Source organism: Myotis daubentonii, chromosome 9 (assembly GCF_963259705.1).
Source record: "Myotis daubentonii chromosome 9, mMyoDau2.1, whole genome shotgun sequence".
In the NCBI taxonomy this organism is placed as follows: Eukaryota; Metazoa; Chordata; class Mammalia; order Chiroptera; family Vespertilionidae; genus Myotis; species Myotis daubentonii.
The window spans coordinates 28,881,176-28,898,339 of record NC_081848.1 but is presented as its reverse complement, the minus strand read 5'-3'; the positions used below and the strand labels follow the sequence as shown (position 1 = coordinate 28,898,339).

The window sequence follows — 17,164 nt, the reverse complement described above, 5'->3', positions numbered from 1 at the left end:
GCATTAAGATTAGGAGTGATTTTGCTATAATGTGAAATAAACATAGAAATATCTATGTTTAGATTCTATAAACAAAAATTAAAGTTTTGTATAAGGAAAAATAAAAATCTGTATGTTCGCATTAAAAAAATTACTGGTCTCTATTCTAAAGCAACATTATTTAACTCTGATAATTTCAACTCATTCACGTGGCCTTTTTCCTGTTCTCTCTTAATGGACCCTTTGCTAAGTATCAAAATTCTACTGCGTCTTTTCTTTGGAAAACTTCATCTAGAAAGTCTTGGAACTCTGTCTTCTGAGAATACCACAGAATGCAATAAAGCTGCTGGGGTAATGGAGGGGAGATGTAGACAGAAGGAATCAGTGAATTTTCACTGTCCGGGTGGTTGAAGTAAACGCAGATCTCATTATGCTTGGTATCATTTATTTCCTGTCTCACTAGTTTACAAAAAGATGGTTCTTTTCTCCTGAATAAGAAGCATGATATGGTCCTGTGAGTAGAGAACAACAGTCATCTGTTTTAATAACAACAGTTCCCTAGGGGGTTAGAAAGTTGGTGAAGTTATGACTTTTGTCTATGAACCTAAATTTAAAAATGGCAATATTAACATTTCCTAGAAACTATATACTATTACAAATTTCCAATACAGAGTCCCGAAGAACAAAATCTTTTTAGCACAATTGTCCTGTTTTAAAACTAATATAGGAAAATAGATTTTAGTAGGCAAAATACATGACTAATGAATTTAGAATCAGAAGATATATCGGGAAGAAGAGTGTGATTTTCTGCTATGAATCTGGAATTAACATTCAATACCTATTTTCCAGCTAGCACTAGAGTTTACAGGGAGATTCAAACTAACAGTACTACTGGTGTCTTATCAGATGTATATTTCATGGGTCAGGGAAAAGAGCCTTTCAGTAGCAGAGATTAAGAAAGCTGAGCTCCAGGTGACTCTCTGACAAACTCAGTGGATGACTGGAAGCAAGTTACCATTTTCCTTTGGGCCTTAGTTTCATCAACTACAAAATAACCGTCCTCCTAACTTCAGCATTTATGTTTCTATAATATAACTGGATATGCAAGTGCTCTAGATAGCATAAGAAAAGGGAACTGTGCCATGAGTAGCCATTGAAAATGTGTGTTATTGGCTTGTTAGAAAAATCACTGTTCAGCTGAGTTAATCACCCTTAAGGAAAATAAAGTTTACCTGCTTTTTTTTTCTTTTCAATATAATGAACATCCTTTAGCATCAGCATCATCTATTGATGACAATGGTGGCCCATTTGTGTCTAGCCAGCCGCTTTAACAATGCCTTATATTTTAAATCAATTACTTGCTTTGAATGCTCCAAGTAAACACTAGTGTTTTGTTTTGTGGTGTTTTTTTTTTCGGGGCGGGGGGAGGGGATTATAAATAACATGGGAATATGGAGTAAATCAATTCAGACTATGCTTTGTCTACATTGCTTTTATTTCTTTGTTTTAAGAGCTTGTACAATCAGTCACCCAACTAGCATTTAAAGTCATGGTATGAAAAAACTATCACTTCACATTTAACCTGAAATTTAAAAATAAAAAAATAAAAAAACTAAGGCCCAAATTTATGTGTGTGTGTGTGTATGAATTTATTTTTATTTTATTATTATTATTCATATGTAAAATCAAAGCCTTACCTTGCATAAAGCAAGAGACCCAAGAAGATTAAATAACAATGGAAGAGCCCAAAGATGTTACTCAGTGGTTGAGCACAGGCCCAGGAACCAGGAGTCACAGTTCAATTCCATGGTCAGGGTGGGCTGGGAGCTCATCCCCAGTGTGTGTGTGTGTGGGGGGGGGGGGGGGGGAGGAGTGGGCGGTTATGCAGGAGGCAGCCAATCCATGATTCTCTCTCAGCATTGATGTTTCTATCTCTTTCTCCCTCTCCCTTTCTCTCTGAAATCAATAAAAACATATTTTAAAAAATTATATTGGATTCTCTGTCCAGAGTTAATTTCTTAGTATAGTCCATAAAAATTGATAGTTACTTCCAAAAAAAGAAATCAAAGAAAACATAGGTAGAGTTTTAAAATACCTATAATGATGATAATTTTGTTCAGAGGTTTTTAAACAGGGGTCCTGGCTTTTGGAGACTTTGGGCCCCCATATTGTCTGTATATTTTGTATGTATGTCAGAATATTTCTTTTCACTCAAGGCCTCAAAAAGATACATTATCTAAAAAAGATTAATTGACTACTGATCTAGTCCAAATGAGAAGTCCCAGAGTGAGAAGCGATTTGCCATAGTCGCACCATTAGCCAGTGAAATTGCAAGTCCCAGAACACAAATCCCTATGACTGTTCATGCTGATTTGCACTGAATAAATGATGTTTCTAAAACTTGCATTATCTGGTGAAGAAACTCTGCCTCCTTTATTTGTTGGGAAGATAAAGTAAATTTATAGAGATTTTGAGGATACCATTTCAATTTTAACATTTAATGCCACTAAACTTACTGTTTTAAGACCTGTGTGACAATAATGAGCTAGAGAGAAAGGCTCCCCCCAAACAAAACATAAATAACTCTTCTACAGGCATTCCTGTCTATAGAAGCAAAAATTACCTACATTAACACAACATTTGAACATCACCTGGAATTTAAAATAGGCAAAAAGGCTCATCTAGAATAGCAGGCCTACTCACTCCAAAAGATTACTTCTTCTTTTGAAAAATCTTCCACCTGTTTCAGTGAAATTAGCTGTATTAATTAATCACTTCAATAAATTATGATCAGTAAAGAGTCAGTATTGCACATCAAGCCTGTACTAAATTTCTTTTTACTGGTTCTTTCTGTTATGTGTTTTTATGAAAATTATTTTTAACTCAGAAAGTGTTGCCAAGATGCACTGTTTATTAACTATGTCTTCAGAGCTAAATCTGCAGGAACATTGCACATCTCCCATGTCTTTTTCTGACTCACCTTCCACAGAAGGGAGAAGAAAGAATTCCAAAGAGAGGAAGAAACATCTGTAAGTGATGTGTTTACGGGAATTCAGTGCTGGATGGTTTAACATGCTTGTTTGTTATTGGTGAATCAGAGCAAAAAAAAAAAATGACAGTAGCATCTATCAACTTATATTATGCAAAATTTTAATGAAGGCAAGAGAAGTTATGCTGCTGATTTCAGCAATGTGCTATATTTGATAGCAACTGATAAAGGACGACAAAACAAAATTACTGAACTGTAAAAATGCCTTAATTCTTAAGGTAGTGAAGTGACTCTTCCTGTGAGCCAGTATAATGGCCAGGGAACATGAACTGATAGGATCACACAGAGTAAGCCTAACAGTGACTTAAAACTCAATAATTCCCTATTGAGACCCAGAATACCAGGTGGTGCAGCAATAATATTGCTTGATTCTGAACTTGAATTTGAGTAACTAATGAAATATTTTATCTTGTGTAGGAAGTAAAATCCAGATTTCCTATTAGGGATGTGACTACACTTTCAATATCTTCAACATAACCAATGTGTGACAAAAGAGAGATCTTGTATCTATCTCAATGACCACTGACAGACATGATGCCCTTTGGTCTCAAAGTGCAAATAAACAAAGTACCTTAAGAGGCTGAAGCCTGGTGGGTGTGGCTCAGCGGTTGAGCATCAGCCCAGGAACCAAGAGGTCGCCAGTTTAATTCCAGGTTAGGACACACGCCCAGGTTGCAGGCTCCATCCCCAGTAGGGGGCATGCAGGAGGCAGCCAATCAACGATGATGTTCCTCTCTCATCAATGTTTCTATCTCTCTATCCCTCTTTCTCTAAAAATCAATAAAAATGTATTTTTAAAAAGAGATTGAAAACTAAGACAAACTATGCTGGGGGAAAAGTAAATAAAAATAATAGAGAGCACAATGCTGAAAAGGGAAAAAAACTTATTAGATCTATATCCCTTTATAACTTATAGTAATAATATTTCCTCATTACTATGCAACAGTGATTAAATAAATTGAGGATAATATGACTGATTAAATAATTATGCCTAATGCCTGCCAAGGGAGGGAAGATTTCCCTAGACAGAGGGGGGGCGGGGGATATAAAAATAGATACAACATCTGTAAAAGATTCATTCAGCATAAAGTCTAAAGACATCAAGTAGAGTTATTAGCTCAGTAGTGAGGAAAATTAGATATTGACACAAAGTACCCGTATCAATAGTCTTATGCTAAATCTTCAAACATCTAATATATTTGCATGGAGCTTTTCTAAATCAAGGCCACTCTGTTATTCTTAGGTGAAAAATGTAATCTGAGTTTCAATGAATTTTTAAATTTTGTTCAATCTTCCATTTGTTCAACCAAAAACAATTTAAAGAGGACCAAGGCTATCAGCCTCACAGTGAGAAAGTGTAGCTCCTCACTAGGGAGCTCTTGAATCGGTCATAAAAATCAACAGTGGGCATCTGATAGTTTTAACTCACTTGAAAAGTGAATCATCACATCAGATATTCTTCAGAGCCTCTTTGGTGTACTGTGACCTGTCATCTTGCCTCATTCTCTGCATTTCCATTTTAAATAATCATAAATAAGAAAGCCTTGCTACTCTTTGGCAGAGGATAGCTGTTTGAATTTCAAAGTGTTAGCAATTGCACTCATTCCTTCTTTAAATCCCAGGTTTTCAGCTGAAAGATTCTTTATTGTATTCAAATCTTGTCCCATACGAGTTGTTTCGGTTACTCAGTTTACGAAGAGTCTTAGAAATTGATCGGGGTCCACAGCAAAACACACCGACTGTTTTCCTGGGAAGGAAGAGGGAGAAAATGGAAAATCAGGTGGAAAATTTGGCAGAACATAACAAGAAGTATGCTTTATGAGCATGTGCATGGTATTAACAAAGTTAATTTCCTGCTGCTAGGCCTACTAAAAACATTGTTTTTTAGTTATTTCCAAATGTAGATGATCACCCGGAAGATATTTTATTTACCTCATGCTTTCCATACTAGAATTCAGGTTAAATTCAAAGAATGTAACTATGAGCACATATTTGCTTATTATTAGAGAGTGAGCAGTCTGCCTTAGCCTTTTCATTACACACCACTGGTGAGGACAGAAACTATACCAACAGCAATAGTTGATGAATGTTCTTCCACACTAGATCATGTCAATGTTTTATATAGTTGTTTTATATATTTTTTTCCTAAAGGTTCCATGAATTTGCATGGGCAGTGATGAATTTGAGAAGAGAAAGAAAAGGCATTACTGATTTGAAAGGATAATTTTAAGTGACTAATTTATATCCACATTGAAATAAAAAAACATTAATCTGGATACAGTTTTCTTTTTCATTTATGCATTGCAATAATTATAACAAATGCCAAGCAGCTTTTATTATTTGCTAACATAAAATTTTAGTAGATAAATTATACACATCCCTAACAAATAGTCTAAATAAATCCCAGAAAATGACAAATATTTCACAATAATCTTCTTCCATATTTGTTGACTTGCCGGAATTCTTCCTAGGACATGATTAACAATTCATATATCTTAGACAAATACAGTATGTCCTCACTGTCTGAAAATAATTGGTGCTGAAAAAAAACAGTGAATTCATTTAAATGGGTACAAAAATTTATAACAAATACTGAAAAATGATTTTATTAAAAGTTTTCATCTTGAAAAATAAATCAAAGAACTATGAAAATTAAACTTTCCCTTGCAGTTATGATTGAATAATGGGGACTAGATTTACCCTACAGGATTAAAAACCTAGGGAAAAAAAAGATATATGAAAAAAGTATTTGCAGAAACTGGACAATAGGTAGAAAAGAACAGTGAACCCCTAGAAAGAGAAAAAAGCAATGGAATCCAATAACTGTCTCTGCTTATTGCCTGGAGGCAAGCCACTGGCTGCAGCACTGATTAGTGGTCTCTCTGAGTTCAGGAGACAAACAACATTTGTGCAGGCCAAATTAGCTAGAATGTAGAGAAGAACATGGAAGGGAAGAGATATCTACAGAAAGAAGCTCTGGAGATCTATAGAGGATTATCTTTTAAGTGTTGGGTTCAATACTGATTTGCTCATGTCTGAGAAAAAAAATCACATGAATCTCAGGAAAGAACTCTCAGGAAGCAGTATTTCAAGTGCAATCCAGAATTTACACAAGCTTGAGAATAACTCATATTCCCATAAGCCAGAATGGAAAGATCTATATACAATACATGGGCAATGGGTAGTGTTCTAGAAAGGTACCACTTTATTTGTTAAAAAGGTAGAGTGGATATTGGTAAAATCAGCCTTAGATTGCAGGCTGCTCTTGACCTATACTAACAAAGCTCAAAAGCAATCCTTGAAAAACTTAACCCAAGTAACAAAACATTCTGCCAAATACAAATCCAGCAATAGATAAAAGAATAAATCAAAATTTGGCATTTGACATTTGAACTTCATAGTGTACAGCATTCAATCAAAAATTACAAGGAATGTGAAGAGCAAGAAATTATGAACTATAACTAGGAGTGTTAGGGGCTGATTTTTGCCCCATCTCAATTCATATGTTGAATCTCTAACCCACAGTAACTTAGAATGTAGCTATATTTGGAGATAGGACCTTTATACATGTGACTAAGTTAAAACGAGGCTGTTAGAGTGGACCCTACCCAACTTGACTAGTGTCTTTATAAGAAGGGAAAATATGGATATACAAAGAGACACGAGAGGGGCACATGCATAGAAAAATGTCTATGTAAAGAGGCAATAAGAGGGTGGTCATCTGTAAGCCAAGGAGGGAGGTCTCATAGGAAATCAACCCTGCTGGTATTTCGATCTTAGACTCCCAGCCCCCAGAACTGTGAGAAGAAACATTTCTACTATTTAATCCATTTAGTCTTCAGGATATTGTTATGGAAACCCTAGCAAACTAATACAAGGAGAAAAGTAGGTCAATAGAAAAAGGCCCAGAATGGTAGAAATGACGGAATTATCAGACATGGTCATCGAAACAATGATGGGAATCATGCTTCATATGTTTAAAGACAAAAATCAGCAAGATGAGAAGAGAAATAGAAGGTTTTTTAAAGACCTACATGGAAATTGCAATGATTAAAAGCAATATTTAAAACGATACATATACTATGGGTTAACAGAAGACTAGGCACTAAAGAAGAAAACATATGTAAGCACGAAGACAGCACTAGAATCTACCAACATGGAAACATACAGAGAAAGAAATATTAAAAAAATGATGACAACAAACAAAAAAACAAAGCTTCAGTGACCTATGGGATAATATCAACTCGTCTAAACGATATGTAACTGTGGCCCCAACCATGACAGAAGGAAAAAGAAAAAAAAAAACATTTAAGGAGTAACTGATAACATTTTCTCCAAATTAAATGAAAACAAACACCTTGACTCAAGAATAAGAATTTAATGAACCCCCAAGGAGAATACACAAAAAGAAAATCACATAAGGCAACTTATAGTAAAACTATGAAAGCCAGTGACAAAGAGGAAAATATAAAAACAGCTAGAGGGGGGGAAAAGACACATTATAAATAATTAGCAAAAGATGAAAGATGAACTTCTTTTCACAAACTATGCAAATCAGAAGGCAATGAAGTGCTATCTTCAAAGTGCTGAAAGAGAAAAGAAAATGTCACCTATTGGATAACGATCAAATTCTTTTTTTAAAAATTTGAATTTAAAGATGTTTAATGCATTCTATTTTTGGTGGAACAAAACATAACATACATTTATTTAGCACAACCGTCTAGGGTACACAGAGCCAAGCTGGGGAAGAAGGCTTTTCTCCTCCTCATCCATGTCTGAGGATTGACTCATAAGCTGTTCCACTGTAACTAATCCCTGCACTAGTTGGGTACCACATTTTACATTTATTTTGTCCTTTCCCTGGCAGCATCAATTCACCATATTCTTTCAGGTCTTTAACCATGTTCGGCCCTCCAAGCTCCCCTTTCACATACAGCTGAGAGTAGGTTGGGCAATGGGAGTCTGTTTTCAATCCTTGTGAAACTTCTTCATCCTCCAGTATATCAAATGACCCGTTTTCAGTATCAGTCCTATTGAATTTGTTCGCTGAATCCACATTTAGCTTCCTGTGTGTTTCCTTGCATGGAGCATCACAGAAGCTTTATTTGTCAGGACTGTGAGCCTTGCCTCGACTTTGGGAGCTTTGAGCAAATTGTAGCTAGTTCTTCAGATGCTTCCAGCTTCGTAACTATGTCAAGTCCTCCTATGAACTCACCAGAAACACAGAGCTGGGGAGAGGGGGGCCAACTGACGTAGGTTTGGAGGCCCTAACGAACTTCCTCATCTGAGAAGATACTAGCACTCCTAAACTGAATATTGTGTTAGGTGACACTTTCCACCATCTGCTTGCTGAAACCACACAGTGAGGTTCCTGCAGAGTCCCTTCCATAAGCATCATTCAGGCAGCAGCATGAGTTCGTTTCTTTAGGCGAAGGTTGAGGTCTTCTTTGGATGCTCATGACCGCTGGGTGGGAAGTTGCCCACGGGTGCATGTTGTCGAACATTTTTGGCCAATTCTGGTGCATATGCACTATCTAATCAGTAATTTTTTTCAGAATTCTTAAAAAACAGAAATAATTTTATATTTTTTAGATAATTCAGGTAGAGCATCCAACTTCAAAAATGATACTTGTATGTGTTCTTTGGCTAAGCTGCCATCACACTATTCATCTGATCACACTGTGGAGCCCATGGTGCCCAAAAATGGACCACAGAGGGACATGGGTCTGAGGTACAGCAGCTCCTCAAACTGTTATGCTGAGATGACCTCCACCGCTGCCACTGTGGCGTCAGCCACCCAGCCACCACACTGCTACTGCCAGGCGAGTCTATACCAAGCAAATTTGATAACAAACAAAAATAACTTTCAAAAGTGAAGATGGAAAACAAACTTTCAAACAAAAGGTGAGATAATTCATTGCCAGCCAACCAGCACTATAAAATATATTGAAGGGAACTCTTCAGAATGGAGAATAAAATCAGAGGGAAATTTGAATCTACTACACGCTCTCCCCAAATTAAGAGGATCAAAAAGGTGAATGGTGAATAAATAGAATGTATATTTTGTCCAATTTTTATCTCTTTAAAATACGATTGATGTTTAAAACAAAAGCAATAGCAACACATTTTGAAGTTTAAAGCAAATTTAGAACTAACATGAATAAGAACAAAAGCCAAAAAGATGCAGGGATGCTGGAAGTACATGCGGTGGTGTAACATTATCTGAAGTATACTGTGATGAGTTAATGATGTACACTGTAAACCGAAAACAATGTTTCTCCAACTTCAGCCTTATCAGAATCACCTGAGAAACTTCACAGACCACAGATAGCTGAGCCCCATCATTAGAGCTGTAGATTCAGCAGATCTTGACTAGGGCTCAAGAGTTTTCTTTTCTAACAATCCCCAGGGGATAATGGATCCAAGGAATGCAGTTTGGAAAACAATGCCTTAGAGAAATAACTCAAGGCAAACAAACCGACAGGTATGGGTAATATGCCACTAGAGGGGGAAAAAAACAACACACAGAATCATAAAAAATGCTCAGTCCAAAAGGAAGTACACAATGGAAAGAAAAAAAATAGAAAAGAAAGAACAAATCAAATAAAAGGAAGCACTAGTAAATTGCTAGATTTAAACCCAATCAAAGGGAGTCAAAATACTCAAAGGGGAAAAGATGATCTCTTCAATAAATGGTGCTGGGAAAACAGAATATTTACATGCAAAATAATGAAACTGGACCCCTATCTTATACACTCACAAAGTTAACTCAAAAAGATTTCAAGACTTAAATGTAAGACATGAAACCATCAAAATCACAGAAAACCTACAAAAATAGCTCCTTGAAATTGGTCTAATCAATGATTTCATGGATGTGACACCAAAAATACAAACAACAGAAGCAAAAATAAACAAGTAGGACTACCTCAAATTAAAAAAAACTATTACACAACAGAAGAAATGATCAGCACAATGAAAAGGCAACCTATGAAATGTTCATGTCTGAATTCTGACTCATTAACCATAGCTTTAAACTAATCATTATCTTTTATGGATCCTAGCCTCTTCATTTGTAAAATAATGATGAAGGCAAGGTGACTTCAGAAGCTCCTTCACCTTCCTTAACCATATAATACTGTCACATTCATTTTCTAAATTTAAAAAGTCATGCAAGGAAGGAGCCACTCTCATACACAAGTGCAAAGTAAATTAAGTATAAATTGATTCGGCTTTTGCATTTTGGTAGGACAGTATTGAAATGTGCACACCCTTTGATCCAGTAATTCCATTTTTAGGATCCTAACCTATTGGAATACTCTCACATGGGTATGAGAATGTATGTGCCGTATGTGCAAAGATAATTACTGTCACATTAAAAGACAGGAGGCAACCTAAATATCCATACAGGATAGTAATGGTCATATCATCCATATTCTAAAATACTGTGGAGGTATAATGCTATAAAAATTTCATGAACAATATATGGTGTATGTGAAAAAGACTAAGCTGAAGAATTATATATTATAGATTCATTCAATTGTTGTTCAAATTAACTTTTATATTTTCAATATATATTTAAATGTATATGCATTCATATATATGTACATATACTCATGCACTTATATATTGTATATGTATTTATATATGTATATGTACTTATATGTAAATACATACTTTCATACGTGTGTATATATCTAAGTGTATGTGGGGTGTGTGTGTGTGTATGCCAAGAATTGCTTAATCCAATTTAAATTTGTATTCTATATAGTTTATTATATTAATACCAATTGTTTAATATTCTGAACATTAAATTGTAGCCCATCATATAGTATTAAACTTATTTAATTTATATCTTTCTTCTTTATTCCTATCTCTATATATTGTTTATGCAATTTATGTACACAAGGTTAACCAAAATTACACTTCTAAAATGAACCCTTCTATTTAAATAGTACCTTTTTCTAGTTAATGAACCCTTAAGATATTGATTCATTTTTTTCCAAACTATGCTACATAAAAATCCCTTACTATAATGTGTTGCCCTGGCCAGTGTGGCTCAGTTAGTGTCATCCTGTGCACTGGAAGGTTGCTGGTTCAATTCCAATCATTGCACATGCCTAGGTTATAAGCTTGATCCCCTGTGGGCAGCATGCTAGAGGCAGCTGATATGTGCTGTTCTCTCACATTCTCTCTCTCCTCCTCCCTTCCTCTCTCTTTAAAAAAAAATCATTAAAAATATATTTTTAAAAATTAATGGATTTCAGTTGCCTGCCCAGAGCAAATGCAGAAAAGTGAAAATTGTGCTGAATGTGAACAGTAGGTGGTGCACATTTGCTCATCATAAACCAACTTGAACCAGCTTGCTGTTTAAAGACAATGAAAAACCAAATAAACACACAAAATCCCTCTAAATCACGAACAGCATAACAAATACAAATTCTTAAGAAATAACGAAAGAAACCAATAATCCAAGTCTAATTCCCTTAAATGATCCTCTATTGTTTTGGGGTTTGGTTTCAAAATGAAGCAAAAAACAAAAAAAATCAATGTTTTCAACAGTATACTATGAAAACTAATAAAAGAATGCTTCTCAGAGGTCAGTTAAATGTCACCAAAGAGGAGTGAGTCGTCGGTGGCGCGTAGCAAGACCCAGGTCAGTCTGACAAGATGATCACACATAGGTGGATGATATTGGGGAAAGATGAAAAGGACTATAACCAAAACAGGGTTCACCTTTAACTGGGCCTTCCATATTACAAAGGATCTCTGCTTTCTAAACAATGCTTCCCTCTTCAGCCCCAAACTACTTCTTCAGGGGAAGGGAATACAGAACATGGCTGGTTTCAAACATGGCAAAAATCTTCAGTATATGAGTATAGATTCCTTTTTAAATTTTGTTTTTGGGGCTCCACACCATAATTGCCAAAACAAAACCTCTGAAGATGGAGCCAAATGCCATGATGAATCTGATTTTTTTCAAAACCTCATGAATTGGGATTTTATTAAGTTTCTCCACCTGGCCAGTGTGGCTCAGTGATTGAGTGTTGACCTAAGAAACAGGAGGTCACAGTTCAATTCCCAGTCAGGGCAGATATCCTGGTTTTGGGATTGATCCCCAGTGGGGGTCGTGCAGTAGGCAGCTGATCAATAATTCATTCTCATCATTGATGTTTCTCTCTCTCTCCATCTCTATTCCTCTCTCTGAAATGACTAAAAAAACATTTCCTTCCCCCAAAAATCTTCATCTCATAAGCTGTCTGATTCATTTGTAATCAAATATCCTTTTTATATTTATAAAATATATATTTAAAATTATGAATTAATCAACTACACACTAATAATTATAATGATAACTAAATCCAGAAAAATAATTAACACTAGATCCTTAGGGTCATAGGAAATTTTAAAAATTAAACAATCAATTTATGCACATTATTGTTGCAGAAAATGCTTAGTTAGCAACAAACAAAATTAGTTAAAATATAAAAATATATTGAATTTTGATAAAATTTTGCAGCTTTATCAGGATAGAAACACAAGTTCAAGTAGAAAACAAAATTGTGTTTAATTTCCAACTGCTAATGAAAGCTTGTTTTTGTATTTATAATATATGAGGTTGGTATCCAGAAACTATGATATTTAGATTCCAGTATATATATGTTTAAAACAGTTACATTAATATAAAATGCCAACATCTGCAATATGTTAGAAATTACAGGCTTAGCAACTACTTAACCTTATGATGAAACTATTTCAATGGCAACTTTAAAATGTGTGAATGGGTATATAGTTCTCAAAATTCTTTTAGATTAGAAGACAAATGGGTTGTCTACTCTATGCCCTAAAGTGAATTCTTTCCTTCAATAATAATCTCTACCGATCATAGATAGTCCATGACGCTAAGATTTTTTACAGTTATAGCTCCCAAGAAAAATAATTTTGTTTAAAAATATTCCTGACTTAGAGACTGCAAATAACAACTAAGAGCTTCAAATAATGTATTCATTCTGATAAAAAGGTACAAAAAACTGACTTTTAAGTGCATGCATTGTTAGAATATTTGTAGAGCTCCCTTGTTTGCCAACATGATTTTGAAGCACTTTTCCCATGATCACCTGATATATGCTGTGGGAACGAACACCCATTTTAATATGGACCTATGTACATTTAAAAGTAGGTGGAAGAGTCTAGTTCATAAATAATTTATAGACTATTTCTAAGCCAAATTTTAATTATTTGGCATGACACTTTCGTGAGGTGTTCCCTGCCTTGCTTCCTCTTTTGATAGTGATAAGTGAGTGTTTAAGTGGCTTTCTAATTTGTAAACCCATTACTAAGTCATCTTAAAAACTCCCTGTAATGACTTGGGAATATTTTAATTGGATCATTAACCACATGTCAAATTTGCTGAGGAATAGCACTTACCCTCTGTTACATTTTGCTATTTCATCAAACAGGAGTTTCCACTGAGGACGTCCAATATAAAGTCTTGAATTCAGCGCTTGATATTTTTCTCCAATTATTTTCTGCCACAAAGAAAGCATTACATTTTATATGACACAGAGTTGGCCAACTGCCCATTTCTCTAACCTCATTTCTGCTGGTGCTGTGGCTTCCTACCGAATTGCTGTGATCTAAAGAATATAAGTGGCAAATGGCAACCATGCCACTTATGAAGTACAGTAAGTTAGAATATCATTTCCTTCCTGTTTTCCTTTAAAATCCGTTCTCTTCCTGAATGCCATTATTACAAATGGCTGATTTGCTTCATTTTTAAACAACTACAATGTTGAAGAATGCATTCTAATTGCCTACTTTCAAAAAGGGCCTCAGCACATAAATTTTATTGAATTGTTTCTGCCCTACAAATACAGTTGTCATATTCGGCACATTAGATGGGTAAAATACTACAAACTGTAATCATAAATTTGGGGAAACGATCTTAGACAAGACAGCCTAAGACAGAAGAGCTCCAAATCTTGGGTCTATTAACAAATAACTCAAATAAACAGGTTTTTGCAATGAACAGAATAAGAGAGCTGAAGAATCAGAGTGAAGTGAGAAGAGAGGAACAAGTGTCTAAGTCCCAGGCAGACAAACTGAGAACCAAATGCGATGTATACTCTATACCTTCATTAGAGCAATACCATGAAGATAATGATACCGACTTGCTACACGAGAGCAGTAAAATAAAATATTTTTACATACCAAGTAGGGAAGAACTCTGACTAGAAAAAGTAGGGTGAAATTAGTTTTGAAGTAACTGACAAGCATTCATAATTTTTATTCAAAATACTACAGAGAATGTATGATAGAAAATACTAAAATAAAGCGTGTGAAAGCAGTCATGCCCAGATTTACACAATTGTGCAGCCCTTCATGGTGTATGTAAACACCAATTTTTTCATCTATAATATGGGATAGCAATATCTCCTACCTCTTGAGTCTGCTGGAATTCCATAATTGTGTACATGATTGCTTAGCACAGTGTCTCACATAGTGAATAAATAATGTGATAGCTACTGCTATTCTTTTTAGTTTCCCTTGAAGGGAAATAAAACTTTTTTGTGTATGACCTTATTTTTCCCCCACACAAAACCTCCTCTTCATGCATACAGTCACAAGACTGTTCAGTTATGGTCTGGCCTCTATAGGTAAAGAACTTGAGGCAATAGTGAAGAGGAGAGAGATGAAATACTCGTAAGGTCTGCTCTATCTCCCTGTGAGGTGGACAAAAAAAAATCTCCCCAAAAACAAACAAAATAAAAATAGCAAAACATAGGGTACCCCCCCCAAAAAAAGTATACACATTTTAACAGCTGGTAGCTCACTTTTGAAAATGTAATGTATTTTAATAAATGCTGCCTTTATAATTATTCAAAGTGTGTACATACATTTTGGGGGACGCCCTATATGTTTAACTTTAAGGACAAGCCATGAGTTTTCTGGACACATTCCAAGAGGCCTTCCTGTGGGAAACTTCTTCAAACCACCTGCAGAAATGTTCTCCCTGCACAGCCCTGCAGTAAACCTCCTATTACCGAGAGACTCGTTTCATTTACAGTAACATCCAGCCACATACCTGCATCCCATCTGTTTGACTGAGGTACAGCTGGATGTTGACATAGTCAGGTCTGTTCTCTTGCCAAAGCTGAGAGGACATAAAAGTAAGTAGACATTAAAATTATTTCTGTAGACTAAGACTTCCTCCTATTCTAACACATGGGATTCTAGAATTTGTTAAAATGTATCTTGTCTAATCACAGTCAATATCTACAAGCAAATACATATAAAACTGCATACACATACAGGGGTGGGCAAAAGTAGGTTTACAGTTGTCCCTATGGAAAAAGACATGAAGGTTTTCATTATTACAATAGCTTCATTAACTTGTGTTTTACATACTCACAACTGTAGACCCACTTTTGCCCACCTCTTGTGTAGTGTGAAAGTAATGATTTAAAACAAACTTATATACTGGGACTCAAAGTAGATGTTCTAGGAATGCAAAAGAAGTCATTTTGCTGATAGGGAGTGATTAAGTAGGGCTTCATCACCCCTCTGGCACCCTTTACAATCTTAAGGGCATGCAAGAAGTAACTGAGAGACTTCTATTGCCATGACTACCTGGCCCAGAGCTTTCTAGAAAGTTACTTAACTTTTCTAGGCTTCAGCTTCATCATCAGGACAATTATACAGTTGAAGGACATTATTTCACAGATGGCACAGATGAATTATAAAATCCTAATAAAAAACATATTTTACCTTAAAAGTGATGAGATGCTTATCAACACCCATAATACTTTGTTTTCCTTTGCATTTGTTTATTTATTTACTTGTTTATTTACTTATTTATAAATATATTTTTATTGATTTCAGAGAGGAAAGGAGAGGGAGAGAGAGATAGAAACATTTATGATGATAGAGAATCATTGATTGGCTGCCTCCTAATATTTGACAAAGGAGGCAAAAACATACAATGGAGTCAAGACAGTCTCTTAATAAATGGTGTTGGGAAAGTTGAAGAGATACATGCAAAAAAAATGAAACTAGACCACCATAATACTTTTAAAATATAATCTCTAGTAATATCCCATCCAATATCTGCCTCAAGTTATATCCAAATGCTAAATTCATTTTAAGGCCCTTTCTGAACTGAATCAGGATTCATGAATTTTAACTGAGAAGAAACTGAGGATTTTCCAAGTCCAGTAATGGGTAGCATCTCACAAAATACATGTTTTGTGCTGATTCTTATCTTAAACTAGAGGCCTGGTGCACAAAAAATTGTGCACTCGGGGGGTCCCTCAGCCCGGCCTATGCCCTCTTGCAGTGTGGGACCCCTCGGAGAATGTCCACCCCAATGGGGACCCTCACCCGAGGGAGGTTTGGCCAGCCTGGGTGAGGGGCTGATGGCTTTTTTCAGGCTGGCCACCCCCCCTTTAGGGTGGGGGGGTCCCCACTGGGGTGCCTGGCCAGTGTGGGTGAGGGACTGAGGGCCATTTTCAGGCTGGCCAAGCACCCTGGCAACAGAAGCTCCCAGCCTCTCCTTTTCTTCTTCTTCTTCTTTTTTATTCTGGGATTTATTTACCTTCTATAATTGAAACTTTATTGCCTTTAGCGGAGGCCTGCAGAAAGCTTGGCTTCCTCCATCTCCAGGGGCAACCCACTCCTGCTCGCTCCAGCTCCGTGGCCACGGCTGGCTGAAAGCAGGTATCTGGGGTTTGTTTACCTTCTCTAATTGAAAATTTGTTGCTTTCAGTGGATCTCAGAGCTGGCCGCGGCAGGTGGGGAAGCTTGGCTTCCTCCATTACTGGAGCAAGCAAGCCTCCTGTTCACTCCAGCTCCGTGGCTGCTGGCTGCCATCTTGGTTGGGTTAATTTGCATATAGTTGCTCTGATGGGCTGGTGGGTGTGGCTTAAGGCATAGCAAAGGTACAGTCAATTTGCATGATTGTCTTTTATTAGTGTAGATGCCTACCAGGATGGTGCTCAAAGACTTCTATCTCAAAAACTGGTGTTTGTTGCCCGCAGCCCCCAGAAAGAACTATGAAGATCTGAATAATGACCTTAATGATTTCAGTGTCTCCATTTTAACTTCTCCCTCACAGAAGATACATAATAATACATACTAAAG

At 36.1% G+C, this 17,164-nt stretch overlaps 1 protein-coding gene and 1 pseudogene across 2 annotated transcripts in view; both read right to left on the bottom strand.

Annotated features, from left to right (window-relative positions):
* Positions 1-1,401: 1,401 nt before the first annotated feature.
* NOX4 (NADPH oxidase 4) overlaps positions 1,402-17,164 on the bottom strand; it is a 155,191-nt gene continuing 139,428 nt past the window's right edge. For both annotated transcript variants that reach the window (XM_059708187.1, XM_059708188.1), the window contains 3 exons: positions 15,111-15,179; positions 13,454-13,554; positions 1,402-4,775 (listed from right to left, as the gene is read on the bottom strand). In XM_059708187.1, coding sequence (XP_059564170.1) covers positions 4,655-4,775; positions 13,454-13,554; positions 15,111-15,179 — 291 coding nt within the window. In that variant the 3' untranslated portion in view covers positions 1,402-4,654. The remainder of the gene's footprint in view (positions 4,776-13,453; positions 13,555-15,110; positions 15,180-17,164) is intronic.
* Positions 5,414-9,067, bottom strand: LOC132240689 (glutaredoxin-3-like; annotated as a pseudogene).